At 42.8% G+C, this 26,491-nt stretch overlaps 1 protein-coding gene across 1 annotated transcript in view; it reads right to left on the bottom strand.

The window, feature by feature from the left end:
• The window catches only part of ndst3 (N-deacetylase/N-sulfotransferase (heparan glucosaminyl) 3), a 43,806-nt gene extending 20,755 nt beyond the window's left edge, over positions 1-23,051 (bottom strand). The window contains exons 1-6 of the mRNA XM_008298487.1: positions 22,826-23,051; positions 19,749-21,040; positions 8,561-8,648; positions 7,379-7,533; positions 6,010-6,195; positions 563-691 (exon numbers count right to left, since the gene is read on the bottom strand). Of these exons, the coding sequence (XP_008296709.1) occupies positions 563-691; positions 6,010-6,195; positions 7,379-7,533; positions 8,561-8,648; positions 19,749-20,747 (1,557 nt within the window). The 5' untranslated portion in view covers positions 20,748-21,040; positions 22,826-23,051. The remainder of the gene's footprint in view (positions 1-562; positions 692-6,009; positions 6,196-7,378; positions 7,534-8,560; positions 8,649-19,748; positions 21,041-22,825) is intronic.
• Positions 23,052-26,491: the final 3,440 nt, after the last annotated feature.

The raw sequence follows: 26,491 nt of genomic DNA, 5'->3' as shown, positions 1-26,491 counted from the left end.
AAATGATATGTCTATCTTTAACTGTGTGCGTGCACGCCCTCGTGAGCATGTTCGCGTGGATGAGCATTTTAACTGCCACCTAAACCTAATTCTGTTCCTTAATTCAAAGCAGAATCGAGTTGAGCTGACACACACAGCAGGAGCAAGTGAGAGGGGGAGGATGTGTGTGTGTGTGTGTGTGTGTGTGTGCGTGTGTGCGTGCGTGCGTGCATGCGTGTGTGTGTGCGTGTGTGTGTGTGTGTGTGTGACAGCAACCCCCCTGTGGTGAGACCTAATTTAAAGTGGGGAGATGAACACAGCTCCACAGTGAGAAGCAGCCCCTGACAGGAAAAGAGACAGACAGACACACACAGCAAAAATAAAAAAGAACGAACCAGACAAGAGAGGAAGTTACCTTTAGAGGAGTGAGAGTGGGAAACCCTGTTGGTGCCTCTTTAAGGTGCAAAAATCAAAATCAAGTGTAACAGTCTTGCCTGTTTCTCACTCTCTATATCCGTTTGCATGTGCAAGTGGAGTTTGATTGTTTATGTGTGTGTGTGTGTGTGTGCTTTCTCTGACTCACTGGATTGAGCAGCACAGTGAGAAACAGCTCTCCCCCACGGATGCTTTTGTCCAGTTCTTTAGGTCCGCCGGGGTATTCCTTATAGTAGATGGTGTGAGTAAACAAGCCACACGTCTGGCGAGGCAGCACCTACACATACAGACATTCAATGAAAGAAGGATGTCTTTCATATCTTCAGCTTAAGCTGCAAAGTGCAAAGAAACAAACTGTTCGACCAAGCAGAGTCATGAAAACAGGTCCTGGCTGCGAAGACAAAAATGCATTTACAGCCAGAAAACATGACATTGGTTCGTTGAAAACAACAGTCAGACTCATGATGGACAGTTTAAATAAAATATTCAAATCAGATCCACATATTTTGTCTTTTTTTTACTCCACGCTTTGTTCTTGCTTGTCAAATTCTGCAGTTAGAGATTTGTTTGTGTTAAGCCAGTAGTGTCTAATGTGGCCTTGAGCCACTAAACTCAAGCAGAGTTGAGGCTGCAAAAGCATGGTGACCTCACTTCTTTTTTAAGTCCAGTTTGTCAGAGTTTCACTTTCAGATTCCTAGTCGTCAGCTGTCAACGCTTCAGGCAATTTATCAAATTTCGCACAGCTCACTCTGGAACCACAAAAGGCTTTCTGCTTTTTCTATTTTTGCACTTATGCAGTAGCACTCATGTAGACCTGTAAACACACTTTGATGTGCAAAACTGATGGAGTTCCCCTTTAAGTAGCATACGAAACCACCATGATGCAATGATTGGAGATTAAAAAGAAAACGACAACAAGTGGGGCGGTTTTTGAAAGTGCTGATCACTCGCGTGTGTCAAGTCCAAAGTACAAAAAAACGAGTACAAAGTTGGCTTAAAATAACAAAAATAATTCTGATGACAGATGTAAGGATGAAATGATGATGATGATGAAGATGATGATGATGAGATGAAATGTGCAGCTATAGAGTCAAGCCTGTCTGCACGGCAGCTTCGTAATATTAAAAAGCCGGCAGCAGAGCGGGGCAGGAATCTTCTGAAGTGTTGTGTCGTGCAGCATATGGCAGTGTTACCTTTATCTACAGATGGTTCGAGTCATATTCTTGTACAGTGTAACAGACTCTTTTTTTCACGACGGATGTTTTGACTTGCCATAGGATGAAAAGCAAAGGTGTAATTAACAACATAAGTGACGGCTCCAGTTCCAGGACATCGGTGTTATGCATGCTGGCTCAGTGACACTTAAACAGAATGGAGTCATTATTAAATGGTATTAGTTCTACCTGCGCTTTCCCTGTAATGACAAGACAACACGTCTGCAGTGAAAAAGGTTTATTAGAGTGAAATTAATGGTGTCAAAAGACACACCGGTTACTGCCCCCACTGCGCTTAAGCCATCGCTTCTAAAGAGCCGTCTAGCCAAGATGACTTCACTCCATCGGCAGAAACTCAATTTTTATGCAGGTGCGGAGCACAAGGCATTGATTTGCCCTACTGATTAGTTAAATCTTCCGGAGGCTCTGTTCATTTTTTTTCCATCACCTGCACCTGTTTGGTATTTTGGTGATCTGCTGTTTACCAGAGTGGGAGGAGATGATAACAGATTACTTTTAATCCCACCCCGAACAGATGCACTGTGCACCCTCGGCCACAAAAATACCAAGAAAAATACCACCGTGCCCCGTTTGAGCTGCACACTCAGCTCCTTTGGACGAAAACGGACTCCAAAATGTCGATTTCTTAGACTCTCTTTATCGCAGCTGATTCAACAGTAATGACACTGGCTTTGATTCCAAGATCTGAAGTGTGCAGTTTACGTCTACAGTAATACCAGCATCCATCAGCCAAGCATTTGTCAGAGTAATGAGTCTTTAGCCCAAAGTAAATATACATTTTAATGAATTCATGTTGTAAAAAAACACAAATTACGTGTTCAAAAACATGTAAACAACCATGAAGGACTAATAAGGAGCTGGATCAAGTGTTTAACAGCGAAGGAATTAAATGCTTTTTCATTAGTTCATCAAGAGAAGAGAAGAGAAGAGAAGAGAAGAGAAGAGAAGAGAAGAGAAGAGAAGAGAAGAGAAGAGAAGAGAAGAGAAGAGAAGGAGGTCTTTATAGCAAACTCCTTGTGGAGCACTTCTCTGTGTGAAATAGAGAGTAAAGGCTGGAAGCGCAGATATTGGTTTATCTATAAAACACTGCAGACTCGTTCACACTCACACGAGAGAGAGAGAGAGAGAGAGAGAGAGATGGAGGGAGTGAAAGTGAGAGAGAAGGCCACCAGAGCCACAGACACTCAGCACTATTTCACCAAACCAATTATCCACAGAGCTATAGCTCAAACTGATATAGTACATTTTAAAAAGAAATACACACACACACACACACACACACACACACACACACGCATGTTTGCGTGAGTATACACACACACACACACACACAACCCCATATCTCAGTCTGATTTGTTCTGATACTGTGGGTCCAGTGGGTGGCTCTCAATCTGCTGACAGAGACACACAAACACCAATTTTACAGCCTTAAGACAACTTCCTGTCCTCCTCTGAACAAACAAAGATGGAGCGAGGAGCGCAGGAGGAAGAGATTAATAGACAGAAATTGCAAGAAAAATTGGAAGTGAAAAATGTGAGAGGTAAAGAAAACGGGAAGGATGTGAGGATGGATGTCCCGGAGTAACCTTAGAAGAGGTCAGGAGGCAAGATGAATCTAAAATAAATAGATCAGCTGGTTTATGGTGGTGGAGTGATTAGGATTTACCACGCGCCGAGGTGCACGTGTATGCACACACCTAAACCGCCACGGAAACTGCCTCTCAAAAATATGTTCTGCCTCCATGAGCTAAGTTTTGATTTTGTTTTCTCCTTTTTCCTTGCCTCCCTTGCCTCCCTTTGCTATTTAGTCAGTGTAGCATGCAATGTCTTGGAGCAGGAGATGGGCCTTTTCAATATTTCCCTGCACTGGTTACACTTTCTACAGTTTTTTTTTTTACTGTGCAATGTCACTTCAAGGTCCACCCCGAATAGCTGTTGCTTTCAGTCACATCGCATGACACACACTTTACATCTTCATCAGCAAACAGAGCTGCAAATTGGACATTTAAATGCAAGAAATTTTTCCTGGCCGAGACATCCATTGATAGCGATTGCTTTAATCAAGTGAAGTGAAGCCTGCCGTCTCTTCATTGTGCATTGTTGTGAGGGTTGACATAAATTAGGTGCAGCATGTACTGGATACCTCAGGGGACCACCAGTGGCAGATAATTCTGAGTTTTTGCAGATGTAAAAAAATCATCATTCTCTTTTTCATAACGTTTTCCTCAACATCTAAACCAGCCAGCACCAGAGCGGGGCCGTCTCTCTCTGGAGAGTCTTTCCCCCTCGGTCGTGTTGGGTGTTTTCCATCAGCAGCCTGATTTAGAGTAAGCAAATGATCAGCAAGCCACTATAAGTCCCTTCATTTCCTGACAAGGCAGAGAGACCAGGAAAGCTCAACCGAATGAATCTGATTTGCATATGTCCTTGCTCCCCCTGCCAATGTGAACAAAATTTCCCACTTGAAAAATAAAAAAGAAGTTTGTTTCAGTTTTTAAAAAAAAAAACCCTCATGGAGAGCCTTTAGTTGAATTTGAAAAGACAACAGGAGCAAAAGTTTCAAAAGCGACGCCTGGAGAAAATCCATCTTCAGTGTCAATTGTAAGCGTGAGTGCAATTTGTTGAGCGGGGCGGTTATTTTATTTTATTTCTGTCTGTTATTTCTTCTGCAACTTTAAATTTTTTCTGGTATAAAACAATTTTTTTTTCTTGCTAATTTCTGTCAGTTTGTTCTTTGTTGTTTCAACCATTTTCCATCTTTTATTTGTGATGTATTCTGTTGTAAACTGTTGAGCATGCGTCTTTGTTCGGCGGCTTGTTATTTTATTGAATCCGGTGATTCGCCGATGCGTCTCAATACCTTACTATTGATAATGTATAATAGCACATTATAGCCTGTCAAAAAAGTGAGCTTGTTATTGTATCGAGAGGAAGTAGGATTAAGTGGCTCTCTTTTATGAAGCTGTGACAAGATGTCAAGAAATAAAAAGCAGACTTCTAGGACTGATTAGAAAATTGCCATAGCTGTCTGTTCAAATTGTTTTTCTCAAGACCCAGATATGGTAGAACAACATGGACTGGTAATTTCGATGTCAGATGTGATTGGTTCTTTTGTCAATAAGGGAACAGTTGTGCATACTGACAAAGAGCCTGACTGACAAGTGAATGAAGAAGAGGAGGAGGGAAGGCGGAGGGAGGGATGAAGGCAACTTTCTTAGGTGAAATGGGTGACAAAAGATTTATTCTATGGCTGTCTCAAACGCTGACTGATGAATTATTTATCACAGCATAAAAGTCTAAAAAATGCTCTCATTACTAGATCTTTACTCTATGGCACGCATCCTTCACATACACAAATACACATGCGCGGAAAAGTTCGCCCCTCAGCTGCATTGGGAAACCATTAAATATTGAATTAACGTGGAACTGAGCTTGCTGTGGTGAGACAAGGTCAAAGAATTCATATCACATGCATACGCGTACGCAGAGAGGTTACACACCATGCACAGCATCATTGATTTTTGGTTTAAGACCGCAAGAAACAATCAGCACACAATTTACTGTTCGGCAAACACTTATTTGAACAGAGAGACAGCAGTCAAACAGTTTTTCAAAGCCAGATAAAAGAGCAAGAGCGGCAGTACAGCATATGCAAACAAAGTCTTATAAGTAAATTATTCTGAATTTGAGCTTACTTCGACTTAGCTGCTCTACAAATTATATAATTCATTGTTTTCATTTCAGTCAAACGAATTAGACAAATAATTTGTTCTTTTCCTGGAGGGCAAAGAAACTGCGTATTGGGTCTTGATTTTGATTTAGGGACTTTGCATGGATCAGAAGTGACACGAGAATAGAGTTGGTTGCGATATTTATAATTTTTATCTGACCAACTTGACTCAAATCTTTATGTCAGGCAACACCCATCTGTGCTTTGTCCGCCAGGCCAACTCATTTTATTTCACCAACTCTGACTTCTGTCAAGAGATAGTTGCAACAAACTGCTGTGTAACAACAAGTAGCCTGACAGAAAGTGTAAATACTAGAGGAAAAGAATGCAAAGCAAAACAGCAGGGAAACATAAAACAAGCATAAAAATGTTGTGGTAAAATTTGTATACAAATGAGACCCGAGGCAGTCTTTTTGGCATAAAGCTGCACACAACACAGAGACGTTGCATTCTGAACATCCAGCAGGTAGATGCAAAGAGGCTGATCAGTTTTTATGCATGTGCTGAAACAATCGATCAAAGTGCATTTATGCGCGATGATGAGCACACACTTTCATGTGTTTGCTTGAGGAGAAGCCAATGGACATTTGTGGTTTTTTCATAAACAACTGATTGACAATGTTTTCTCACCATTATGTTGTTGTGGACGAAGCCCTTACGGTAGCGGGCCGGTTTGAGGTGGGGATACTCCTCGGTGCTGGTGACCCGGATGCTCCACACTCGTCTCCAGGCCTCGTACAGCTGCAGGTGAACCGGGTAGACGCCGGAGTGGTGCGGAGCCACGGCGTAGCCCATATCCACCGGGATGTTGTGCTCCTGGAAGGACGGAGACACGCATAAACACAGACACGTACATGAGGGTTATATACATAAACACAGAAATGATGGCACATTTACAACTGGCAGACAAAGGACTCTGTAGCACATAAACACACAGGCTGACCTTGTAGGAGAAGCACGTGCTTTGTGTTGTGTTTGTTATGACGCTGGCCTTCGGGTTGGAAATTAAAAAAATATATAGTTTGTGTGAGCATGTGGGTGTGTTTGTGTGTGTGTGTGTGTGTGTGTGTGAGGGTGGGTGGTTGCCGGGTGCTTCCCCAAGACTGATGGTGTTGTCCTTTGCTCTGACACACACCTACACACACTGTCAAAGCAAAGCATCGGCGGTCAGGGGATGAGGGAGTGAAGAATGCGTGTGTGTGGGTACAACAGAGGTTAGCAATCACGCTTTATGTCCACGCTCACCTTCAGTGGCGTGAGAACCAGCCCACTTTGCTCTGTTGTATGTGTGACTTCACATTCCAATATGGTCATACAAATCATCTTCACTCACTCACACACACACACACACACAAAACAAAGCAGAGCAGAGCAACAAAAGCACTCAACCTTTTGGATTTTGGATTAACCAGGAGACCTTAAATAGGCCACAGGTGTGCCCATCAAAATAAGTGCATTGCTCCCAATTGGGATATTACATTTTGTTTGTTTTTCAGAAGTAAAACTTTTTTCTACCCCACATCTCATATTATCAGTTATGGCGACATGGCGCACAATTATGTTGTACAAATGTCATTTTCTTAGTTGTACTTTACCTACAGCTTTGGTTTTGTGGAAACACTGAGCAAGAAGCCTGGTTTATTGTCTATGTGGTGTTGAGATGTCACACGTGTCAGGCTGGAAATAAAGAAACTTTTCGAATGAAGCTGAAAAGATGGTTTTGTCATATAATGCATTGTTATAAAGTTGTATTCTTTCCCCGACACTCGCAGCGTCTGAGTAAAGTCGGTTTGAACGGATCCAGCACTCTCACCTGAGAACATCATGTCTGTAATCGACTGTGGCAAAGAAATAACAATTACTTACAGCCACAGACGTCCTTGAAGAAAACGCAATCATGGGAGACGAGCATGATTAAAAGGACACACAAAGAAGAAAACGGCGCCGAAAAGAGACAGCTGCAAGAAGTACGCGCGTAATGCTTGTGCATGTATCTCACCAGAGCGAACTCCTTGTTGAGGACCATCTGCTCCAGCAGTGAGGACTCGTTGTGGAAGAGGTGAGGCTGCATGTGGCTCCACATGTGGGGGAACCACCAGAACTCATCTACATACTTCAGTAGCAGATCGTCTCCCTCATCCTCCTCCACCGTGCCTGCACGCAGATTAAAAAAAAAAAAACACACACACACACGCACAAGGACAAAAGGACAAATAATAAAATGTGCAAAAGCAAGCAGGCGCACAAGGTTAGAGAGTATCATCAAGCAACTGGGTTGTCTTAAGGTTGTGTTGCTAAATAAAGTGGTCTGAAACCATGGTGATGAAAAGTGATGGCATAGCTGTAACAGATGCTATGGTAATGTGTTGTACTCTGTATTAGATTTCTTCTAATTATAATCATGTTCAGTCTCACCCCTATTTTTCCTTTCCAGTGTATCCTACACCTTTGTTCTTTTACTGCGGATTTAGATACTTTAACGAGAAAATCAATAAAATCTGTCCTTGGAGCCACAAAACAGCCGACAATGCTCCGCAGTAGATCATGACCTCATAAATATGCCTGAATAAATATTACTTTATAACTCTAAATTTAGAATTTTTTTTTTTTTAATGACAGGAAAACTTGGCACAAACGAGTTTGCACACTATGCGCTGTTTAACCATTTGCAGCCTGTGTAGTTGTGCGTGTACTGTGTATCTCGATGCATAATAGAAATCAATAAATATACATAAACATAATTGACTTATACCAGACTGTAAATAGTATATTTTGTCTGATTGGTGACAATACAGGCAAACATGCATCAAACTGCAAATATGGTATATATAGCACATGCTAGAAGAACTGTGTTATTTACACTTTCACATAATTGTAAGCCACTCTTTCTTACTTATATATGAAACTGTATGTTTAGTTTGAACCACATGGACAGTTTTCATTTAATTAGGCTAAAAATTTTTATCCAAGTTTCTACTGTTACCACTTCACCATTTGAATATCTACATAAAAATCTACTGTAACAACAATATGTATGAATCATTCATTAAAAAAACAACCTACATTATTTTTAAAAAACCCATATATTTAACAGCAATGTTTTATAGTTCAAGTTGACATTTTTACATTCCTTATAGTGTCTGTGTTGATCTGGCAGTGATGGAAAACAAACAGAACACACCTGTGTGGTAGAACTTCCCAGAGAAGCCCAGATTGAAGGTAAAATTGGAGATTTGAGAACGCAGCTGTTTCTGAGTATCAAGGAGAGCCTGCATAGATAGATAGATAGATAGATAGATAGATAGATAGATAGATAGATAGATAGATAGATAGATAGATAGATAGATAGATAGATAGATAGATAGATAGATANAGATAGATAGATAGATAGATAGATAGATAGATAGATAGATAGATAGATAGATAGATAGATGACAGGACAATAGAGACAGAATTCCATTCAAATCCTTCAACTGCACAGACAGAGCACACTGTATCAAGTTCATCTCTCCCCAGCCTGCACTTGTGCAGATAAAAACCTGATCTGTCTGATTTAAATCGTATATCTGTCTGTTGTGTGTGTATATATATATATATAAAGCCGCTTTCAAACATGCACTCTTTTTCATCAATCTGATGGCATTTAAACATTTCCCCCTCATGTCATAATGATGAGCACCCTGGTCACTTTTCCATAAAGGCCAGTAGGTCAGACCTAGCAATGCTTTAACATGTCACAAGTTTCAAAATATAAGTGTGCACAACATATTGACATACATTGTTGTGTACAGTGGCAAACACAGTGCCACCAAATCCCAGCAGAAGCTACCGGTGTCACCTGATGTACTGTCCAATCTCTGGGGCTGTCCTCCTGCACCAAATTATTTTGGCAAGTGTTTTGTTCCTACATTTATGATAATATTTCTGTTTGTTCTGAAAACATATTCAGTTTGGCTCCCTTCCAGGATAACAAAAATATAGACCCTCATGAATTTCTAATCAGTTTGTGAATCTCAAGTTGTGGGGAACAATAAGACAAAAGTGACCAATGTCTGAATGACAGAACGTCGTCTCTTTAGCAGACTGATTAAGTCAGTGACGTATCCCATGTCTGGAAGGGGTGTAAGTGAACCCTTGTTCCTTTTAGAACTAGTATGAAGGCTGTACTCATCAGTGCTTTACCCTATGGCTTTACAGTGGCGTTACTCATTAACGTGCTGTTGCAGTGTGTTTCATTACTGAGGCCTGTTGTTTTGTTTTCTATGCACCCAATTGGGTTCCTGTCCTTAAATTTATAGCAATCTCTGGTTTCAATACTTGAATCAGGATTTTCTTCACTTATTTAATGACTTCATTAGTTTACTGGCCTTTAAACAAAGACTCTGTAATGAGTGTTAACTAAAGAGAGTTGCACACTCTGCACACACACCGATAGTAATGCGAGTTAATGAAGGTCAGTGCATTAGTAGCCTCTGGAGGGTGGACTAATAACCCCCACACACACTCCTCCCTTCTCATCATTCTCTCCATCCATCCCTAACACTACCAAGTGAAACCCTGTACACTCCCCCTCTCCCCTCCCCTCCCACTTTCTCTCCTTTCTCTCTTTCTGGTTCTCCCTCCATTCTTCCATCTTCCTGCTTCTGAGAACCTGCAGTCGCCTCTCTGCCCCCCCCCCCCCCTTCCCCATTTGTCTTCCACTCCTCCCACCGTTCTCTGAACCTCCATCTCTCCCTCGCTTGCTCCGTGAAAATGTCACATTCTCAGGAGACAGGGCTGTACTAATTTGAAATGAAGGCTGAAGCAGCATGGAGGAAACGTCGCTCGCTCCCTCGTTCTATAACTCCCTGCCCCAGCTCTTTCTCTCGCATCCTCGCATCCCATGTTCTCACAGTTTGTTCCCGCAAATATTTTGTTTATCTATAAAACTCTTTGAAGTCTCTTTATATTTCGGTCCGCAGGGTCTTTCTGTTGGGCTACGCACCACATCTCGGCGACCAATCTTTGTCATGCTGCTTTTAATCGATCCCTAGGAACCTTTCCTGATTTACGAGACCTGAGCAGCTGAAGCCAGAGCTAGGAGTTGGTTCCAGGCACTGCCTTCCCCCCCTACCCTCCGCCTCTCGTTTTTTTCACCCTCTCCCCTCCTGAGTGTGTGCCTTCCAAACTAACAAATACCCAGACACATGCATGGAGTGTCTTCATTAGCTCTAATCTAATGGTGTTGAAGATGGCTGCATGCTGACAGATGTGCACAATTCCCTAATCTGATCCCCTGTCTCCTCTTCTATGACATCCTCTACATCTTACCGAGACACACAGACACACAGACACACACACACACACACACACACACAGAGGCAAACGTGTGGATACAAAGACTTAAGAATTAAATTAAGTTTGTAGCTGAGTGCTTTGCATTGTAACTCAATATACACTCCCCGATGCACTTGGTCGAAATGCATTATTAACGTGCGTGTTGGTATCTGCGAGAGCTGGCGTAGGTGTGTGTCCAAGTGTGCAGTATATTAGTTTAAACATCTCATTTGTATTCTGCTACCTAACATCCAAAGCAGAAAACAGAGGAACCATGAAGGAAATGTTTGTGCTGTGTCAGTGAGACTCGGAGCAACAAACAGCCAAACAGCTGCTTTTTGCATGTTTTCACCCCTTTCGCTCTGACAGTCAACATTTTATCCCCTCTATTTCTGACTTGGTAAAGGTATGTTTTTGTTGTGTGTGGGACGCCACCGTGAGCAGAAAAAAAAATAAAAAAATTCAAAACGCTTCCAGTTGCTGCATTTATGGATGCTTTCTAATTTGAGAGCTCCAGCAAAAGATTGCACTGACAAGTCACGTTGTCAGAAAATTTTAAAGCAGACCACCGAAAAGCAAACGCGGATGTTTTTGAAAGGGACAACGGGAACTTGGCAATTTATTGCATCAAAGAGGGTGTTGTTCAGCAGCCAGCTCTCAAATCTTACACATCAGAGAACTAACCTGCAAGGAGACTTTTCAAAAACACTCCCCGCCTGCAACAGCGGTGCACATTATGAAACGTTCACAGGCAACAAATTACTCAGTGAGATAGGTCAGCTTTCTCCACCAAGTTTCAGTTCTTGAGTGATTTTCAAGCCATTTAGAGGGTACATTTAATAGTAAATAAGGAGAGCTGAGAGAGAAGGTCAACTCTGGTTCCTTTTTCACCTTCACAGAGCTGACCAGTTATTGTATGGAGTGAGTATGAATGTCGGAGTGTACGTTTTAGAAAGACGTGCTCAGACACAGGCCCTGCTAATCTGATTTCAGGAAGTGTGAGGGGGTTCCTGAAGCTATTTGGCCATACGACAAGTATGCTGGCAGTTTAACAGCCTTTCTAATTTGCATAGTAGCCTTACATTCCTGCATTTTATTTGGTGACTCAGTGTTTATAGCATATCCAGTGGTTTATATGCCAGTTGTGCATTATAGGTAATAAGTCGTCAAACCTGCAGATTATCACTAAATTATTCAAAAGACCACCACATCAGGACACTATAACCACACCCAATGGTAAAAGATTGTTTAATTAGAACCTGAGTATCAGCAAAACCAAACTAAAAAAACAGATCTGTGCTAATCATGTCAGTTTACTGCCCCAAAACGAATCCTCTACATCATTCTTAGAAACCTGACTTTCAGGAGCAGCTAGCATATGGAAGGACTACTGTAAGGGGAAAGAGCAGAACTGTGGTGACAAACAACAGCCAACAATAAAAACAAGTACACTTCTTGGACGGAAACATTCACACTGAGCATATGACAAAACCTTCAGTGTGCCTCTGAGGGACAATGAAGTCCCCTCCTGCTGTTTTTCTGAGGGTAACAGCAGCAGATCTGGGAGAATTGGGGGCTTTATGCAATACGGAGCCAATCTGTCCAGCGGATGCTGAGCTCAGAGCTGAGAATGGTTTTAAAATGGGCCATAAGAGATACTTTATAAGAAAAAAAAGGGGGAGATTTGGATTAGCAGGAGGTGGGACTATGTAGCATGTGAGAGATCTTGACAATCCTAGTGATGAAGGTAAACACACACTGGGATTAGTGGTTAGCGATAGCCCTCATTTCCGTGCCCAATCCCACAGCTTCCCAGCACTGTGAGTGTCAGAAGCAATGCCAGTTTGTTTCTGTGTACGTGAGACTGACAGCGGGTGTGTGTTTTAGTGTGTGCTTGTATGTGTGTGTGGTAAGCACTGGAAGAGGTGCCAGCTAGATGTTGGGGTTCAAACAGATGGGAGACAGGCATCTGGACAGCTGGCATTCACTGCCTTTCAAAAACCCTTTACACCAACCACCTCTTCACCATATCCCCATTCTGTCATTCTCGCCTTTGCACTGTTTCCCCCCCACCCCCCCTTTTCTTTTCTTCTCACAGCCTTAAGCCTGCCTGCGAGATCTAAAATAATAAAAGTAATTATGAAATAACCCTAAGTGGGATTTTATGCGCAAACACATTTGGAAGCGAGTATAGACGAGCAAGGAAATTGGACCCATTTATGAGGTTTAATTCTCGTGCAAAAAGCAGGTCAAAGTTCTCGATTCATCTATACGAGCGCTTTGTCTCTGCGGGTGTACGTCTGCACGTGTAATGTGAACACCAGACCAGCAAATTTAACTGGGTCAGGCATCTCTATTTGATGAGCATAAAGCGCACCTTACCAGTTAATGCCAGTCTTCCTTTTGCTTACTCTTTCCTTCCCTGTCACACTTCCAGTCTCGCTTGTCAGATTCAAGTCAGTGTAGCTTATTATATCGGAGCATTTTACAAAATCATCTATTCACTTGCATTTACGTATTCAAGGTACTTGTGATTGCTTTGGCATCGCTATACTTACACTAAATTCTACTTGGCAGCCCCTCAAGGATTTTGAGTTTCAGTGATTGCTGTGACTGCAAAAAAACCTGCCTCATTTTGTGGGAGAAAATGCATGGCACACGGCCACTTTCTCCCGAGTTTATTTGGAGTAAAAACAAGAGCACCACCAAAAAAAAAAGAACTTAATTAAACAAAACAAGTTATTAAGATAATTTTTAGATGACAAATGCTTTCTTTCGAGTGTTCTTTATAGTGACACCGTGATGAGTGTCTTTTTTTTTGTGCTGTCTGTCAAAAAAGGTCTCATACGCAAACATGTAACATCCATTTTTTCCCCCCTTCATAATAGCATAACTGTAAAATGTCTAGTTCCCTGCAAGGCTAACTGTGATCACTTGACTTGTCCTGATCAGGGGGATGAATGAGAGCAGATGTCAGGATACATCGTGCTGGAAGCATTATCCTGTTCTCCACCGCTGTCCTTAGTGTCATCTCTTTCTTTTTTTTCTTCCTTTTTCCACCTGCTACTTTGTCATTTATACATCATTAGGTCCTAACACTTAAGATTCCTTATCAAGGAGGCTTATCAAGGTAAAAGAGTATCACCTGACAAATTAAAAACAAAAAAACAACAACAAAGACAAGGTATGTGTGCCTCTTGTAACACAGACACCAAACTCAATCTCCTTTTCTCAAATTTCCTTTTTAAATCCTTCATTCATTGTTTATATCTTTCTTCATTACTTATGTAATAGCGTTGGGCAAAGTAGTAAACAGATATGGAAAGAGCTTAGTTTGATTGACTAAAACGGTAAATATGCATCATACTTAATTAGGTCCAAAGATTGACTCGAAATAGGACGGCACAATAAACTACTGCAAAGCCAAATATCTTGATTAAAATCCAAATAGCGCCCATTTTGTGTAATGCCATATTTTCAATTTTAGCTCAGACCAAAGTAATCACAAGGATACGAAAAACACTTTTGCCTAAACATCTATACTCATTCATTTCAAACATCCAGACTATGCATTCTTTTCAGTCTTGTGTCCCTCAGCGTGAGGCAGCAATACTGATACAAGAGTGAGTAAACAGCTGCGCAGTCCCATCTCAGTGTCAAATGATTCAAAACTGTATCACCTTACAGTAATTGCATTACTTCAACGTTAGACAGCAGGTTATTTCCTCTTGTGCAACATTTAAAACAAGCAGTTTAGATTTACTATATTAAAAATACAGGCCTCTGAGGCGGAACTCACTGCAGCAAAAGTTAGTACACCTCTCATTACTGAGACTCAAACACTTCACTTGCCCACCGTTATTTTTAATGACAGACTGGATCCTCCTCAGCATGGGGGGGTACCGGTGTTGAACAGACTTTTAGAAAGATGTTCTGCCATTCTTCAGAGACAAGGTTGTGTTCCTCTGCCTTTCTCCTTTTAAAATAAACCGAAGGTGTTCTATCAGATTCAAGTCAGACAACGTACTTTGGTCGTGTTGTAGTTTTCACTTTTTTCTTCTTTACAAACTTTAGAAACTTGTGTGATTTTGACAGTGGGCTTTGGAATATTCCCCAACTGCCAAGCTTCTGCATACCAGCAGTCATCTCGTCAACCACTATTTTTGTATATCCACAGGCATTCACGGTGCCATCTATAAATGTCATCTCGCCAATACCTCTTGCGCTCATGCTGCTCTATATGATCACACTCCCACCTCCGTGCTCCACTGTCATGACTATGCATTCACTGTGGTGGTCTTGGCCAGGTTCACACCAAACATGTTGGAAACCCATCTGTTCCAGACAAATTTATCTTGGTCTCATCTGATCAAAGGATGTGCTCCCAACATTAATGATTTTTTCTTTTTTTTTCATGTTCTTTAACCAAGTTTCAGGTTGTAACTTTGTGCCAACAAGCAGGCGCCTTATTTCCTTGGGTGCCATCCATAGAGGTTGATGTTGTGCAGTGTCCTTCACTGTCTGAGCTGTCACAGAAACCGTTTTTTTTTTTTTTTTACTAATAACTCCTGTGCCAAGTCTGAAGCACATGTTCTTCTATTTTTCAAAAATAGATTGTGCAAGTCGCATTCTGTCTGTGGTGACATTTCAGGAGAACGGCCAGTGCGGAGTTGACAGGAGATACTATGGTGCACTCTATGTCTCCTGATTACTGCTGCAACACTTTTTCAACTGGTTTTTATTTGGTCACAGCTTTCTGTGTTAGATTTTCATTTCTTCTTGCAGTCCTTCTCCAGGTTGAGCCATGATGCAGAACATGCAGCTGTGGTGTTCACAGGTCATTTTATAACCATGTTCGAGCATTTCGGCTAATTGGAAATCACAGGTGTACTTAGTTTTGTTTTAGTGATCGCATATGTATTCACTTCTGTTGCATTAAGTTTCTACTTCTACATCTCAGGTTCATCTTGTTTGTATGCTGCCTCTTGACCAAGTCACTACTGAAAATGAGAACCAGTTCTCAATTAACTTACCTGGTAAAATAACGGTTAAATAAATAAATAAATACTTTATGGCCTATATTTTCAATATGGTCTTTCTAAGGTGCTGTCTTTTATTGTTCATAAAAAAAGAAATACTCCACTTTTTTTTTTTTTTACTGCAAAATAATGCAAATAAAGAGACCTGATACAATTCTGAATCATTTGACATTTATGTGATGTTGCACACGATACTCAGTGCTATTGTATTCTCTATATTGGATAACCACTTTCTAGTTGGGTGAGATGCTGAAACAGGCTTTATGGTTTATTAGGGCACATCAAAGTGGTAAATATCTGTCTCAAAATGGAAAAAAAAACCTCCCCTACTGTGTCTTCGGAAACGCATTTTAATCTTATTTAGCGAATATTCCTTTTCAGAGAATACGAGATACGAACTGTCGCAACATAAAATCGGCGAAATACAGGGGATTTCATCTGATATGGTGACAGTCTATCACTGGAGACTCTAATATTCACCCATACAAACATGGGGACAGTCTGCACACAACACAAAAAGTTCTGAGTTGATATGAGGCAACTGTGCAGATCACTGAGCCGCTACTTGCCTTAAGATGCACAACAGTCCAAAATATCAAGCTCGAGTGAACGCAACCCCCATGAACCGACAGAGTGCGTGTGTCTCCACTTCTAAATCCATGTACGAGATATGTCTCCTCACACGCGTCGTCTAAACTTGGATGACACCACAGCAGAAAACACCTTGGGGAGGAAAAGAGCAAGAACGAGTTGAGGAGGGGAGGTTTAGCGAGGAATACAAATAGGCCGGAGATAGTGATCAATGACTCAGGCGAGGAGGGAGTGAGGAAGAAGATGAGTGGAGGAGGAGGAAGAGGAGGTGGGAAGGGAGAAAGGTGGAGGTGATAAAAAGGGATCTGAAGATGAGGATCTGACACCTCCCTAACGACCACTGCGAAGGAGAGAAGAGGAGAAAACCTACATGCATGAATTAAGAAAAAAAGAGAAAAAAAAAACACAGGCACTGGTCCGAATATCATTGATGGGAGTTTTTGACTGGCATCATCCCTCATTTTGAGAAATGTCATCTGTGGGGTGCCTCCCTGTGAATCATTTTAATAGAGGAAATACAGCTGTGTGTGTGAGTGTGCGTGCAGACAGAAGGGGGTGTAGGTATTGTTTGTCACCAGATGAACTCGTGGGGTGAGACTAATGAAGAGTGCAGAGAGAAGGAGGGTGGCATTTTAATTGGCCTCTCTCTCTCTCTCTCTCTCTCTCTCTCTCTCTCTCTGTCTCACTCCTCTCTCTTCTTCTCTCAGGGAGAACAGGAGATTGAATGTTGGCTTTATAGAGGTAAGAAGGGATTTCTAACATCGGCCCTGCAAACGCCTCGCTCGTCTAATGGTTCAATAACACCCCCTGTTACATACTTTGATTCAATGTCCGACACGGGCAGAGACAGAATTTTCACAATGGTTATGCGGCACTCGGAATTATTCATCATTAAATATTTCGACGTACGCTGGCTTTTGCTTACAATAACACAACTTCATAGGTCTAGAATACTATTTTGGACAAAATATTCAAAGATGTTTTGATGGACCCACCAAACACCAATTCCCAGATGTTGATTTTGGGTCTGTAATGTCATCCTGGCTTCAGTCACTTCGTTCTGACCCAAATTTAATCTAAAACAGTTTAAAATGTTTTGCTCCATAAAGCTAACACCGGGCCCAAGGCAATTTTTACACAACCTCGGTATCAGTGTGCAAACATTTTGCTTTCATGATTAAATAATCCCCCTGAATTCCACAAGCCTTCCTCTTTTTTAATGAAATGAAGAGACTTCTTTTCAGCTGTCACCTTCACCCGAAGCTAGATGTATATTTGACATGTGGTCATCCAACATGAGTCATCCTTTCAACAGCTATTCAGTGACATTTCGCTTGAAGGGAAAGACTTTCTTTTTATGAGATCATCTGAAAACTAAGCAACAGGATTTACTATTCAAAAAAAATAAAAATCCCTGCATTATGACAAAGACGAAGGAGAAAAAAAAAGTTAACTTAATCTGTTGATCACATGATTACGAATGTACGCGGTTTTACGCTTAGAGAAACGCCTTGCTCAAACTGTAATCTGACAACTCTACCTGAGGCTCTCCATCTCTGAAGGGAGGGTTGCTACAAATCATCATATCCCTGCTCTCCCCCGCCTCCCTTCTTCTGCTTCCCCATTTCCCTTCAGCATTTTGTTTGTCTGAAATCGCAAAGTTAGCTGCTAGCTCTTCCCCTAGGCGCCATACTCCACCTTCTCTTACTCTCTCTCTCCAACTATTTTCCTCTGTTTTTTCCTCGAGTCTTTCTGTCGGTGATTGCCAACTATCCTGAAGGAGAGAGAAGGGTAGAAATGTGGAAGAAGTGTGAGTGTTTCAAATGGCATCCCTCCTCCTTTTTATGACCCTCTATCTCTCTCACCATCTCCCCCCTCTCCTCCTCCTCTCTCTCTCTCTCTCTGTCTCTCTCTCTCCACATCTTCCTACATCCCCATCTCCCTGCCCTTCTGTTATGGCACTGGTTCATCCTCATGTATATTTATGCTACAAAGCTGAAGAGTCAGGCAGACTTAAAATGAAAACTCCAACTAGAGAGCGCTTGTGTGCTCATTTTGTGAATGTGTACGTGCACGGGAATGTGTGCACTGTCTGTGCGTGTGTGTGTGTGTGTGTGTGTGTGTGTGTGTGTGAGAGAGAGAGAGAGTGAATATGTACTCTTTTATCCTTTTTGGATACAAGCATCTTTTTTATATTCAAGGGTGGAATTCCTCTCCACTTCACCACCCACTGCATTCTGTTTTTTTCTTTCTTTTTTTTTCAGTCTCCCCATTCCTCTCATCTCTTGCCCAACTTTCAGCCACGGACAGGTGGCTCATTTTTTGTCAGTGGCAGTGACAGGACAGGTGAAAGTGACATTCTAATCTAAAGCAGTGATTCAGAAAACAACCACACACACACACTCACACACCACACACACATTTGCCTATCATGTATATCCTGTGGCTGCAGTGAGACTGGAAGACTCCTCTGTTCTTAGCTCATGCACACGTCCACAGAGCAGCATAAATCCCCACCACCACCACCACCACCACCACCACGCTCATACACATGCACACACTCCCATCTATGAAAACCCACCAAAACACAATTTATTTCCCTTGAACATCTCTCGAGTGTGAACACAGTGGGAGAATGTGACCATAGATTTCAAACAAAATTCCTCCTGCTGAGGACTTTTATCCAACCCTCCAGCAAACGTGAAGTGTTTTTTTTTCCCCCTCTTTCTCTCTTATAAATATTACATTCCTACAGAAATTGGGATTTGAAGTGTTTGCAAATACTGTATTTCTGTATGTATACATGTGCAGAGGTGCACGGCTGCCTGCGTGTGTGTGTTTGCTCATGCAAGCGTGTGTGTTAAAACAATAGCAGTCTTGAGAGGCGGGCTGCATGGCTGACTCTCCTTTAGTTTCCCTAAGAGGAGGAACGTGGGAAAAGAGGAATAAGTGCCATTCATCTTTTCACTGGCTCATTCACTACCTCTCTTTCTTTCTCTTACCCCTCCTCTTTTCCTCTTTCACACCACATCTTTGTTCCCTTAAATGGCCTCTTCTGGCTAAACCTCCATTCGAGGATACCCCCTCGTTGTACCCTGACACATATGCACTTGATACACAAACACAGAAAGCCATTACACACATACACAAGCCATTCCAAATATCTCCCCCGATGCACCCATGCCTGAGCTAAAATCCTCTGAAATACACTCCCGGAACAATCTTTTGCTGAGGTTACTTACACAGCAATAAGTAAACCCTCCTTATCTCCACCACTGCACTGCCATCAATTACTGTTTTTAGAAGTTGATACCAGAATGAAATATCTAATCCAACGCAACTGACCTGACATGAATTCATCCTCTCTATCATAAACTTCATCTCTGTCATGTGCAATATCACATCCCCCATCATCCCCAATACCTTCACATCCTTGGCGTTCATGCGTGTCCCTTCTTTCCCCACAAAAATGTCATCTATATCCACCAGTATGTGCCGGTCCAGGCCCAAAGTAAGCTTCCTGTCTGTGAGGTAGGAAATGGCGTCCACCAGGATGAGTCTGTGGAGCCAGTAGCCCAGTCCCTGGCCAAAGAGCACTCTCCTCACCCCGTCATAGAGTCCCATGTCCTGCACCACGGTGGCCTGGTGGCCCAGACTGAAGCCCGGCCCTGGATTATCTCCGCTGCCTGCCCCTGCTCCCTCCTTAGCCCGTGCATGCAGCACAGCTTGATACGTGGAGTGATTAGAGGAGAATGAGGTCCAGTCCTCCCCGGGTAAGGCCCCTCGATCTGTGCCGGGTTTGGTCAGGTGGAGGAGAGGCGAGCTGGACACCACGCAGCAGTCCCAAAGCGCCTGGTTGGTCCTAAGCACCAGCGGTAGGCCTCGCAGTTTGAGGATAGATGGGGAGTTTTCAGTGGCGCGGTAGAAACCTATGATGCCGACTCTGTACTCGGTGCAGTACTGATGCAACAGCTGTCTGTTCCACGTATCTGCATGTGCATACTTTAACAGGTTCTCGTAAATTATGAGCGAATATCGTCCGCGGCCCTTTTCCGTCAGCGGCGGAAGGTCGCCCTTTCCTGAGGCTATCTCCATGCGGAACTGGAAATGTGCTGACTCCAGTATAGCCACAATGTCCTGACCCAGCTGGGAGTACTGGGACTCCACCAGCACCAGCACCACCGGATCAGTGTGGACATGCGTGTGCGGGGGGTTCGGAGGGTAGGGGTAGGGGAGCTGTCGGTACGGGGACATGGAGAGCGGCTGGGAGCAGGCGGGCTCAGCGGATTGTCCAAGCTGCATAGACGGGGTAGAGTTCGTGAAGAGGAAATAGGCAGAGAGGAGTAGGGACAGGAGACAGCAGGAGGCCAGTAGGAGCAGGAGCCGACGCAAGTGGCGACGGAATCTCACAGCCACTGTCATCGCGAGAGGAAGAGATGCCCCTTTTTGTTTTGTTTTTTAAAGTTTGCTGGAGTCTAGAGAGCGCATGCAGGAGTTCAGGGAGGTCTAAGGAACCCCAGAGATTGTCTATGTGTGTCAGACACGAGCAAAAAAGCCACTCAGGGGTGTGTCATGTCACCATGGCAGGTGAGAAAGGGAGCTGCGCCGGATGTCGGGGAACAAAGGTCTTGATTGAGAAAACGCAGTCGGGGCGCTCTCCTTCCAAACCTCACGGAGGAATCACACGCACAGACAGAGCGAGCGATGATTAATTTCTGCAGAGAAAAGGGGGACAAGGAGAAACGAAGAAAGAGTGAATTTGTCGGGCAAGGTTGGATAGTATGCATTAGTTCACTGTGTGCATGCTCGCGGATGTGTGTGTGTGTGTGTGCGCGCCTAGGTTGTGCCACCCTGGGGAGTGTGAGGGCACAGCTGGTAACTACCGAGCTGATTGAAAACAACTTGCATCCTTAGGGCTTAGCCAACCTCTGGCGCGCACACACACACGCAAAGTGACATCACAGTTAAAAGCATAAACACAACAACACAGAAGTCAATCCCCACAAATAAACAACAGCTGGTTGTGTGTTAATATGACAGTGTGGGGAGGTGGATGGGATCTCAACTAATAGGTCCCATAAAGCTCTACTGAGAATTCCTCTAATTGTGCCAAAACTCTGTGCACCTCTGTCCTATTTCTGAACCTAATCATCTGAAATATCACAAAATTAGAGCTGGAATCCTTTTGCCAGGAGCACTAATCTGGGGGGAGCCCGTGACAGTACAGAGGAAATGAGGAACGAGAGAAAGTGCAAGAATAAGAGAGACGGAGAGAGAGAAAGAGCAGAGAGAGGAACAAAATGCAATGAATTATAGAAAGAGACAAAAAAGACCAGGATTAGCATCTTAATGTATGTGCCGGGAGCCAGGGAGAAGAAAAGATCCCACAGCATCTCTTTCTCTCTCTTTTCTCTCCACCCCCCATTATACCCCTCTTCTCTCCTTCTGTCTGTTTGAATATCAATAGTCTTTCCTCACGTTCTCCTCACTTTCTTCCCTTTGCCTTTAGAGCAAAAGCAAGAGAAGGTCACAGAGGAGGGGACTACAGTCATATTCCCTTCATATGAAACCAGAAAATGAAACGAGGCGGGGGGAAAACTGTTTTCTTTACAGCTGTGCCAACTCCGTGAGAAAAGTTGTATTATTTGCTTTAACAGAATGTGTGTCATCCAAATTGGCACTTGAATTATAAATGAGGGGCTTTGTGGCGTCAAGAATTTTAACACAAAGCAAAAACGTGCAGGAGAGAAAGGCATCTACTCTTATTCATTCTAAGAGGAGGCTGATTGAAAGTTATGTTTTCTTTATTTAAAAGGAGACTTCACAACTGAGACACAGCTGAGTTTGTGAGTTGATCTAACCTGTTACTAAAGGTATGTATTTCCTGACTGTCAGGAGCCACAGGAGGGCGCTGGAATTGGATTGAGACGGATAGTTCACTTGGAAGTTATTTTAATAACTCATAGTGGTAATCGAAGTTATCCTATATGTAAGAATAAGATTTTTTTTTTTAAACTGTTGTGAAATTTTAAGCCTACATTTAAAAAAAAGTTTTGAAACATTTTAAAATGCAAATTTAAAGCAAAGATGTGAAGTTTTTTTTTCCAATTAGTTTTTGAAATAACAACGATTTATTGTTATTATTATTATTTTTTTATTATGAATTTATAGCTTAATTTGATTTGTCATAAATATTGAAAGACCAGTACAAAAGACATGCAATATTTAAAACAGAGTCGTGTTGTTACAGCACAGCTAATAAAAACTAAAGGAAAAAACAAGAGCAGTGATAAATCTTCTATCTATTAAGTCTCTAGTAAAAATATAACAATTTAAAATTAAAAAAAAAAATACAATGCAACCTGCAGCACAAACATTCCTTGACTGTTATGAGGCAGACAAATGACAAAAGTCCAACTAACAGCAGGCGATCGCACACACTTTTTTTTCCCATCCCGCTTCCCTCCGCTGAAGTTTATGTCACCGACTCGCCCACTTACCTCTGACCGAGTCCGACGCGCTGCTGCACGGCGAGAGGCGAGACGGCGGAGCGGCGAGAGTGATGCTGCTGCTTCTGCTTCGGGTGAGTCCGGGGCTCCGCTCTCGGTGGCGCACCACTCCCGTGTCTTTTGGATGCTGAGGCGTTGTGCCATCTCTCTCTCTCTCCCTCTCTCTCCCCCTCCTCTCCTCTCCTCTCCTCTCTCTCCCCTCCACTAGAGCAGCAGGGGCGGCCAGCCGGAATGATCCGCTCTCCTCCCCCCTTTCATCATTCTTCGCTTTCTCTTACTCTCGTCTCTCTCCCCCCGCTGTTTCCTCCCCTCTCTCCGTGTGCGCTCACTTCTTCTTCTTCTTCTCCCGTTTTAGCTCAGCTTTTTTATTTAAAGGTTGGAGATGAAGCGGCGGCGACTACATGCGCCGAGATCCGGGGCTGCCCGTTAACGACTGAGTGCCGCGCGTAAAATGCTCCGGTTTAAGAGCGCCTACACAAGTGGAGGCGATCGAGGGAGAGAGAGAGAGAGAGAGAGAGAGAGAGAGAGAGAGAGAGGGGGGGGGGGGGGGGAGAGGCGAAAGACGGGGAGGGGGCTCGGTTTGATTGACACAAACAGCCTTCTTTCTCGGGCATCAGCGATCACGGGCCCGGTAAAAGCTCACGGCCCGTTAGTTGGTGTTAGTTGGATGAGGGATGTCACACACCTTTATACGCACTGGTGCAAGTTAACGGTGAGCTTTAGTGTTCCTCTCCATCTCTTGCTTCTTGCACAAGTATTCAAGGATAAAAAATAAAATAAAAAGAAGAAGAAGAAGAAGGGGAGCAACACTTACACCACAGCCAGGGCGAAAATAAAATTTCACCTACTCAAGATCAATGGAAATAAACCGACATTGAAGAGCCCACATTCATGCATGTTTGTATGAATCAGTCCCATTAGGCCTCCTCCTGCAGAATGTCAATCAGCCAAACCACAGCCTGTCAATCACAGTGTTTTTTAACTTGATTAGGTGTTCCCTTTTCACTCCCCACTAGTTCATCAATCTCTCTAACCCATTTGCACTGACACACTCTTGCTCACACAAATCTCGGTGGAGCTGGTGGGCCCCTCATTCACATTGTAATGGCCTCACAATGGAGCTTACTTAGTGATTGTGCATGTGCTGTGCGTTGGAGAGCGAGGACACAAGTCAGACGTGCGAAGGAAATGTGTCAACTCAAAGAGAGAGGCACACGATTGCGCTATTTCAGAAAGTGGCTCACGGAGGGCGATCTGCGGCTACATACGGCTTTAAGCATGTAGAGTACACACTGACACACACGTAATATATATCATCAAGCCGCAGCAGGGAGGAAAAACATGTACTTGTGTCTCTTTCACTTGCCCTTTACTTAAGCCCCTTTCAGACATGCACTCCTTTCCATTAATCTAATGGCATCTAAACATGCCGGCTTCATGTCTGAATGAGCACCTCGGTCGCTTTTCCATAAAAGTCGCGAGGACAATCTTGATTGTAACATTTACGAATCACTTTCAACAAGGCACAAATCTGAACTGCATGCAGGCGAACAAGATTACAATGCACTGGCTGTCCGATCTATTCAAAAATTGCACATGTACCGCGGCTTTCTGTCACTGCTGTGGGTATGCGTGAATGAAACCGTGAAGAAAATAATTGTAAAAGCAACCTACCTATTTCAAAACGTTCTCGGCCTCGTCTGAAATGGTCACAGGATTGTTCTTGCATTTCCGTAATTTTCGAGCTATTGAGCGCACCTGAATATAAGCCGCACCCACTAACTTTAAAAAGAAAAAAAATTTTGTATATATAGGTCGCACTTGTCTGTAAGCCGCAAGTTGTAACATGAGATATTTTCACAGTAAGATGTTACACAGAAAGATTTTTTTTTACTTTTAAGTAAATTTGAACCGGTAACATATACAAATACATAAATGCTTGTAACACGGCTGGTTAAGAAAATAAAAAATACAGTAGCCTACCAGAAAAAGTCATCGATCGCTATCTTCATCTTCCTCCTGCGCACTAAAACCACTGAAGTCGTCTTTTTAAGTGTTGGAACTGAACAGCCTCAGAATTACTTCGTCACACACTTCCTCTCTTTCGTTGTCGCTCTCAATGTCACTTTTGTCTTGAGGCAAAATCGTAAAAATCCATAAATTAGCCTCATCATTGTTTAAGCCGCAGTGTTCAAAGCGTGTGAAAGACGTAGCGGCTTATAGTCCGGAAATTATATATAATAAATAAAAAAAGAAATTACATTATACAATACATAATACTTCAATGCACTTGGTCCACTGGTGTCCAAGCTTTGCTATGCGAAGAAGGCCACATCTGAGCTTCAAATTTCTCCTTAGCAGCACGCATGACCTCATCATAGCTCGATCACGCAGGTGAGGTTTCAGTTCAGGAAACAGAAAGAAGTCAGAAGGTGTCAGGTCGGATGAGTACGGTGCTGCTTGTCCCACCTGTGCTGTGTGGACAACATTGTTCTGGAGCAACAGCAGCCACCTCAAAGGTTTTTTCGTTGATTGCTTCAAACATTAGAGCTTTTGTGGACAGTGACTTAAGGTGGTTTACATTTATGTCCCAAAATGGGAGTTTCTGGGTGAAGCTGAGAACTGTCTGAAGCACCCTCATGTCTGAATGATACAATGCTGTCACTTTCAAAGCTAGATGAAGCCAGCAATGTTATGTTAATGTCACATGTCTGAAAAGGGATTTACTTTGAGAAATTTACACATTCTCACTCAAAATGTCTCTATATATTGCTCTCACTTACCGACATGCACTCCTTTCCATTATTCTTAATGATTAGGCTTCACTTCTTCCACAAAAGTCGCGACAGCAGTCTAATTAGGTCGAACATTTACATATCCCTTTCAACACAGCACACGTCTGGACTGCATGCAAGAAGTGTTAACAGTTAAAAAAAAAAAAAAAAACTACCATGTCCAATCTCGGCACTGTTGCTGATACATCTGAATGAAGCCGCGAGAAACGATGACATAAAAGTGACCTACGTCTGAATGACAGAATGCCATCACTTCAACAGATTGATGAAGCCAGCAATGTTACATATCCCATGTCTGACAAGGGCTTCAGTGTAATGACTAAGCGGCGGTGGTGAGAAACAGAGCTTGAATGAAATATAACAGCCAAAATATCATGCCCTACAGAATGGAATCCGGAGATAATGAAGGTTTGGATTGGAGTGCGATTGTGTTTGTATGTAAATTAGTGTCAGTGGGTGAAGTGTAATTAGAGAGGCTGTTCACCCATTTCCTCCACATTGCAAGCAGAGAACCACTTCTGCTACGGTGGTAGTTGAAGACAATAAACCAGAAATGAGGACTAGACAGCTGCACAGAGGGTACAGTGTAGGCTACAGTGTGCATACATACATGAGTGTGTGTGTGTGTGTGTGTGTGTGTGTGAACCCTAAAGGTAATTACAGAGGCGTTTATTGCCACAAAATCATAACTGCTGAGAAAGCTCAGAACAGAAAAAAGGCGCCCAACACGCACGTGTGAGCATATGCTGCCTCTAACTCACAACGGTGCGCACGAGGATACAGTCGCTCACACAAGCGCATGTAAGAGCGCACACAACAAAGGACTATGTGAAAAGTGTCAGAGCTGCCATGTTCGACTAGC

The sequence above is a fragment of the Stegastes partitus genome, unplaced genomic scaffold, assembly GCF_000690725.1.
Source record: "Stegastes partitus isolate 25-593 unplaced genomic scaffold, Stegastes_partitus-1.0.2 Scaffold29, whole genome shotgun sequence".
In the NCBI taxonomy this organism is placed as follows: domain Eukaryota; kingdom Metazoa; phylum Chordata; class Actinopteri; family Pomacentridae; genus Stegastes; species Stegastes partitus.
This window is presented reverse-complemented; position numbering and strand designations above follow the sequence as displayed.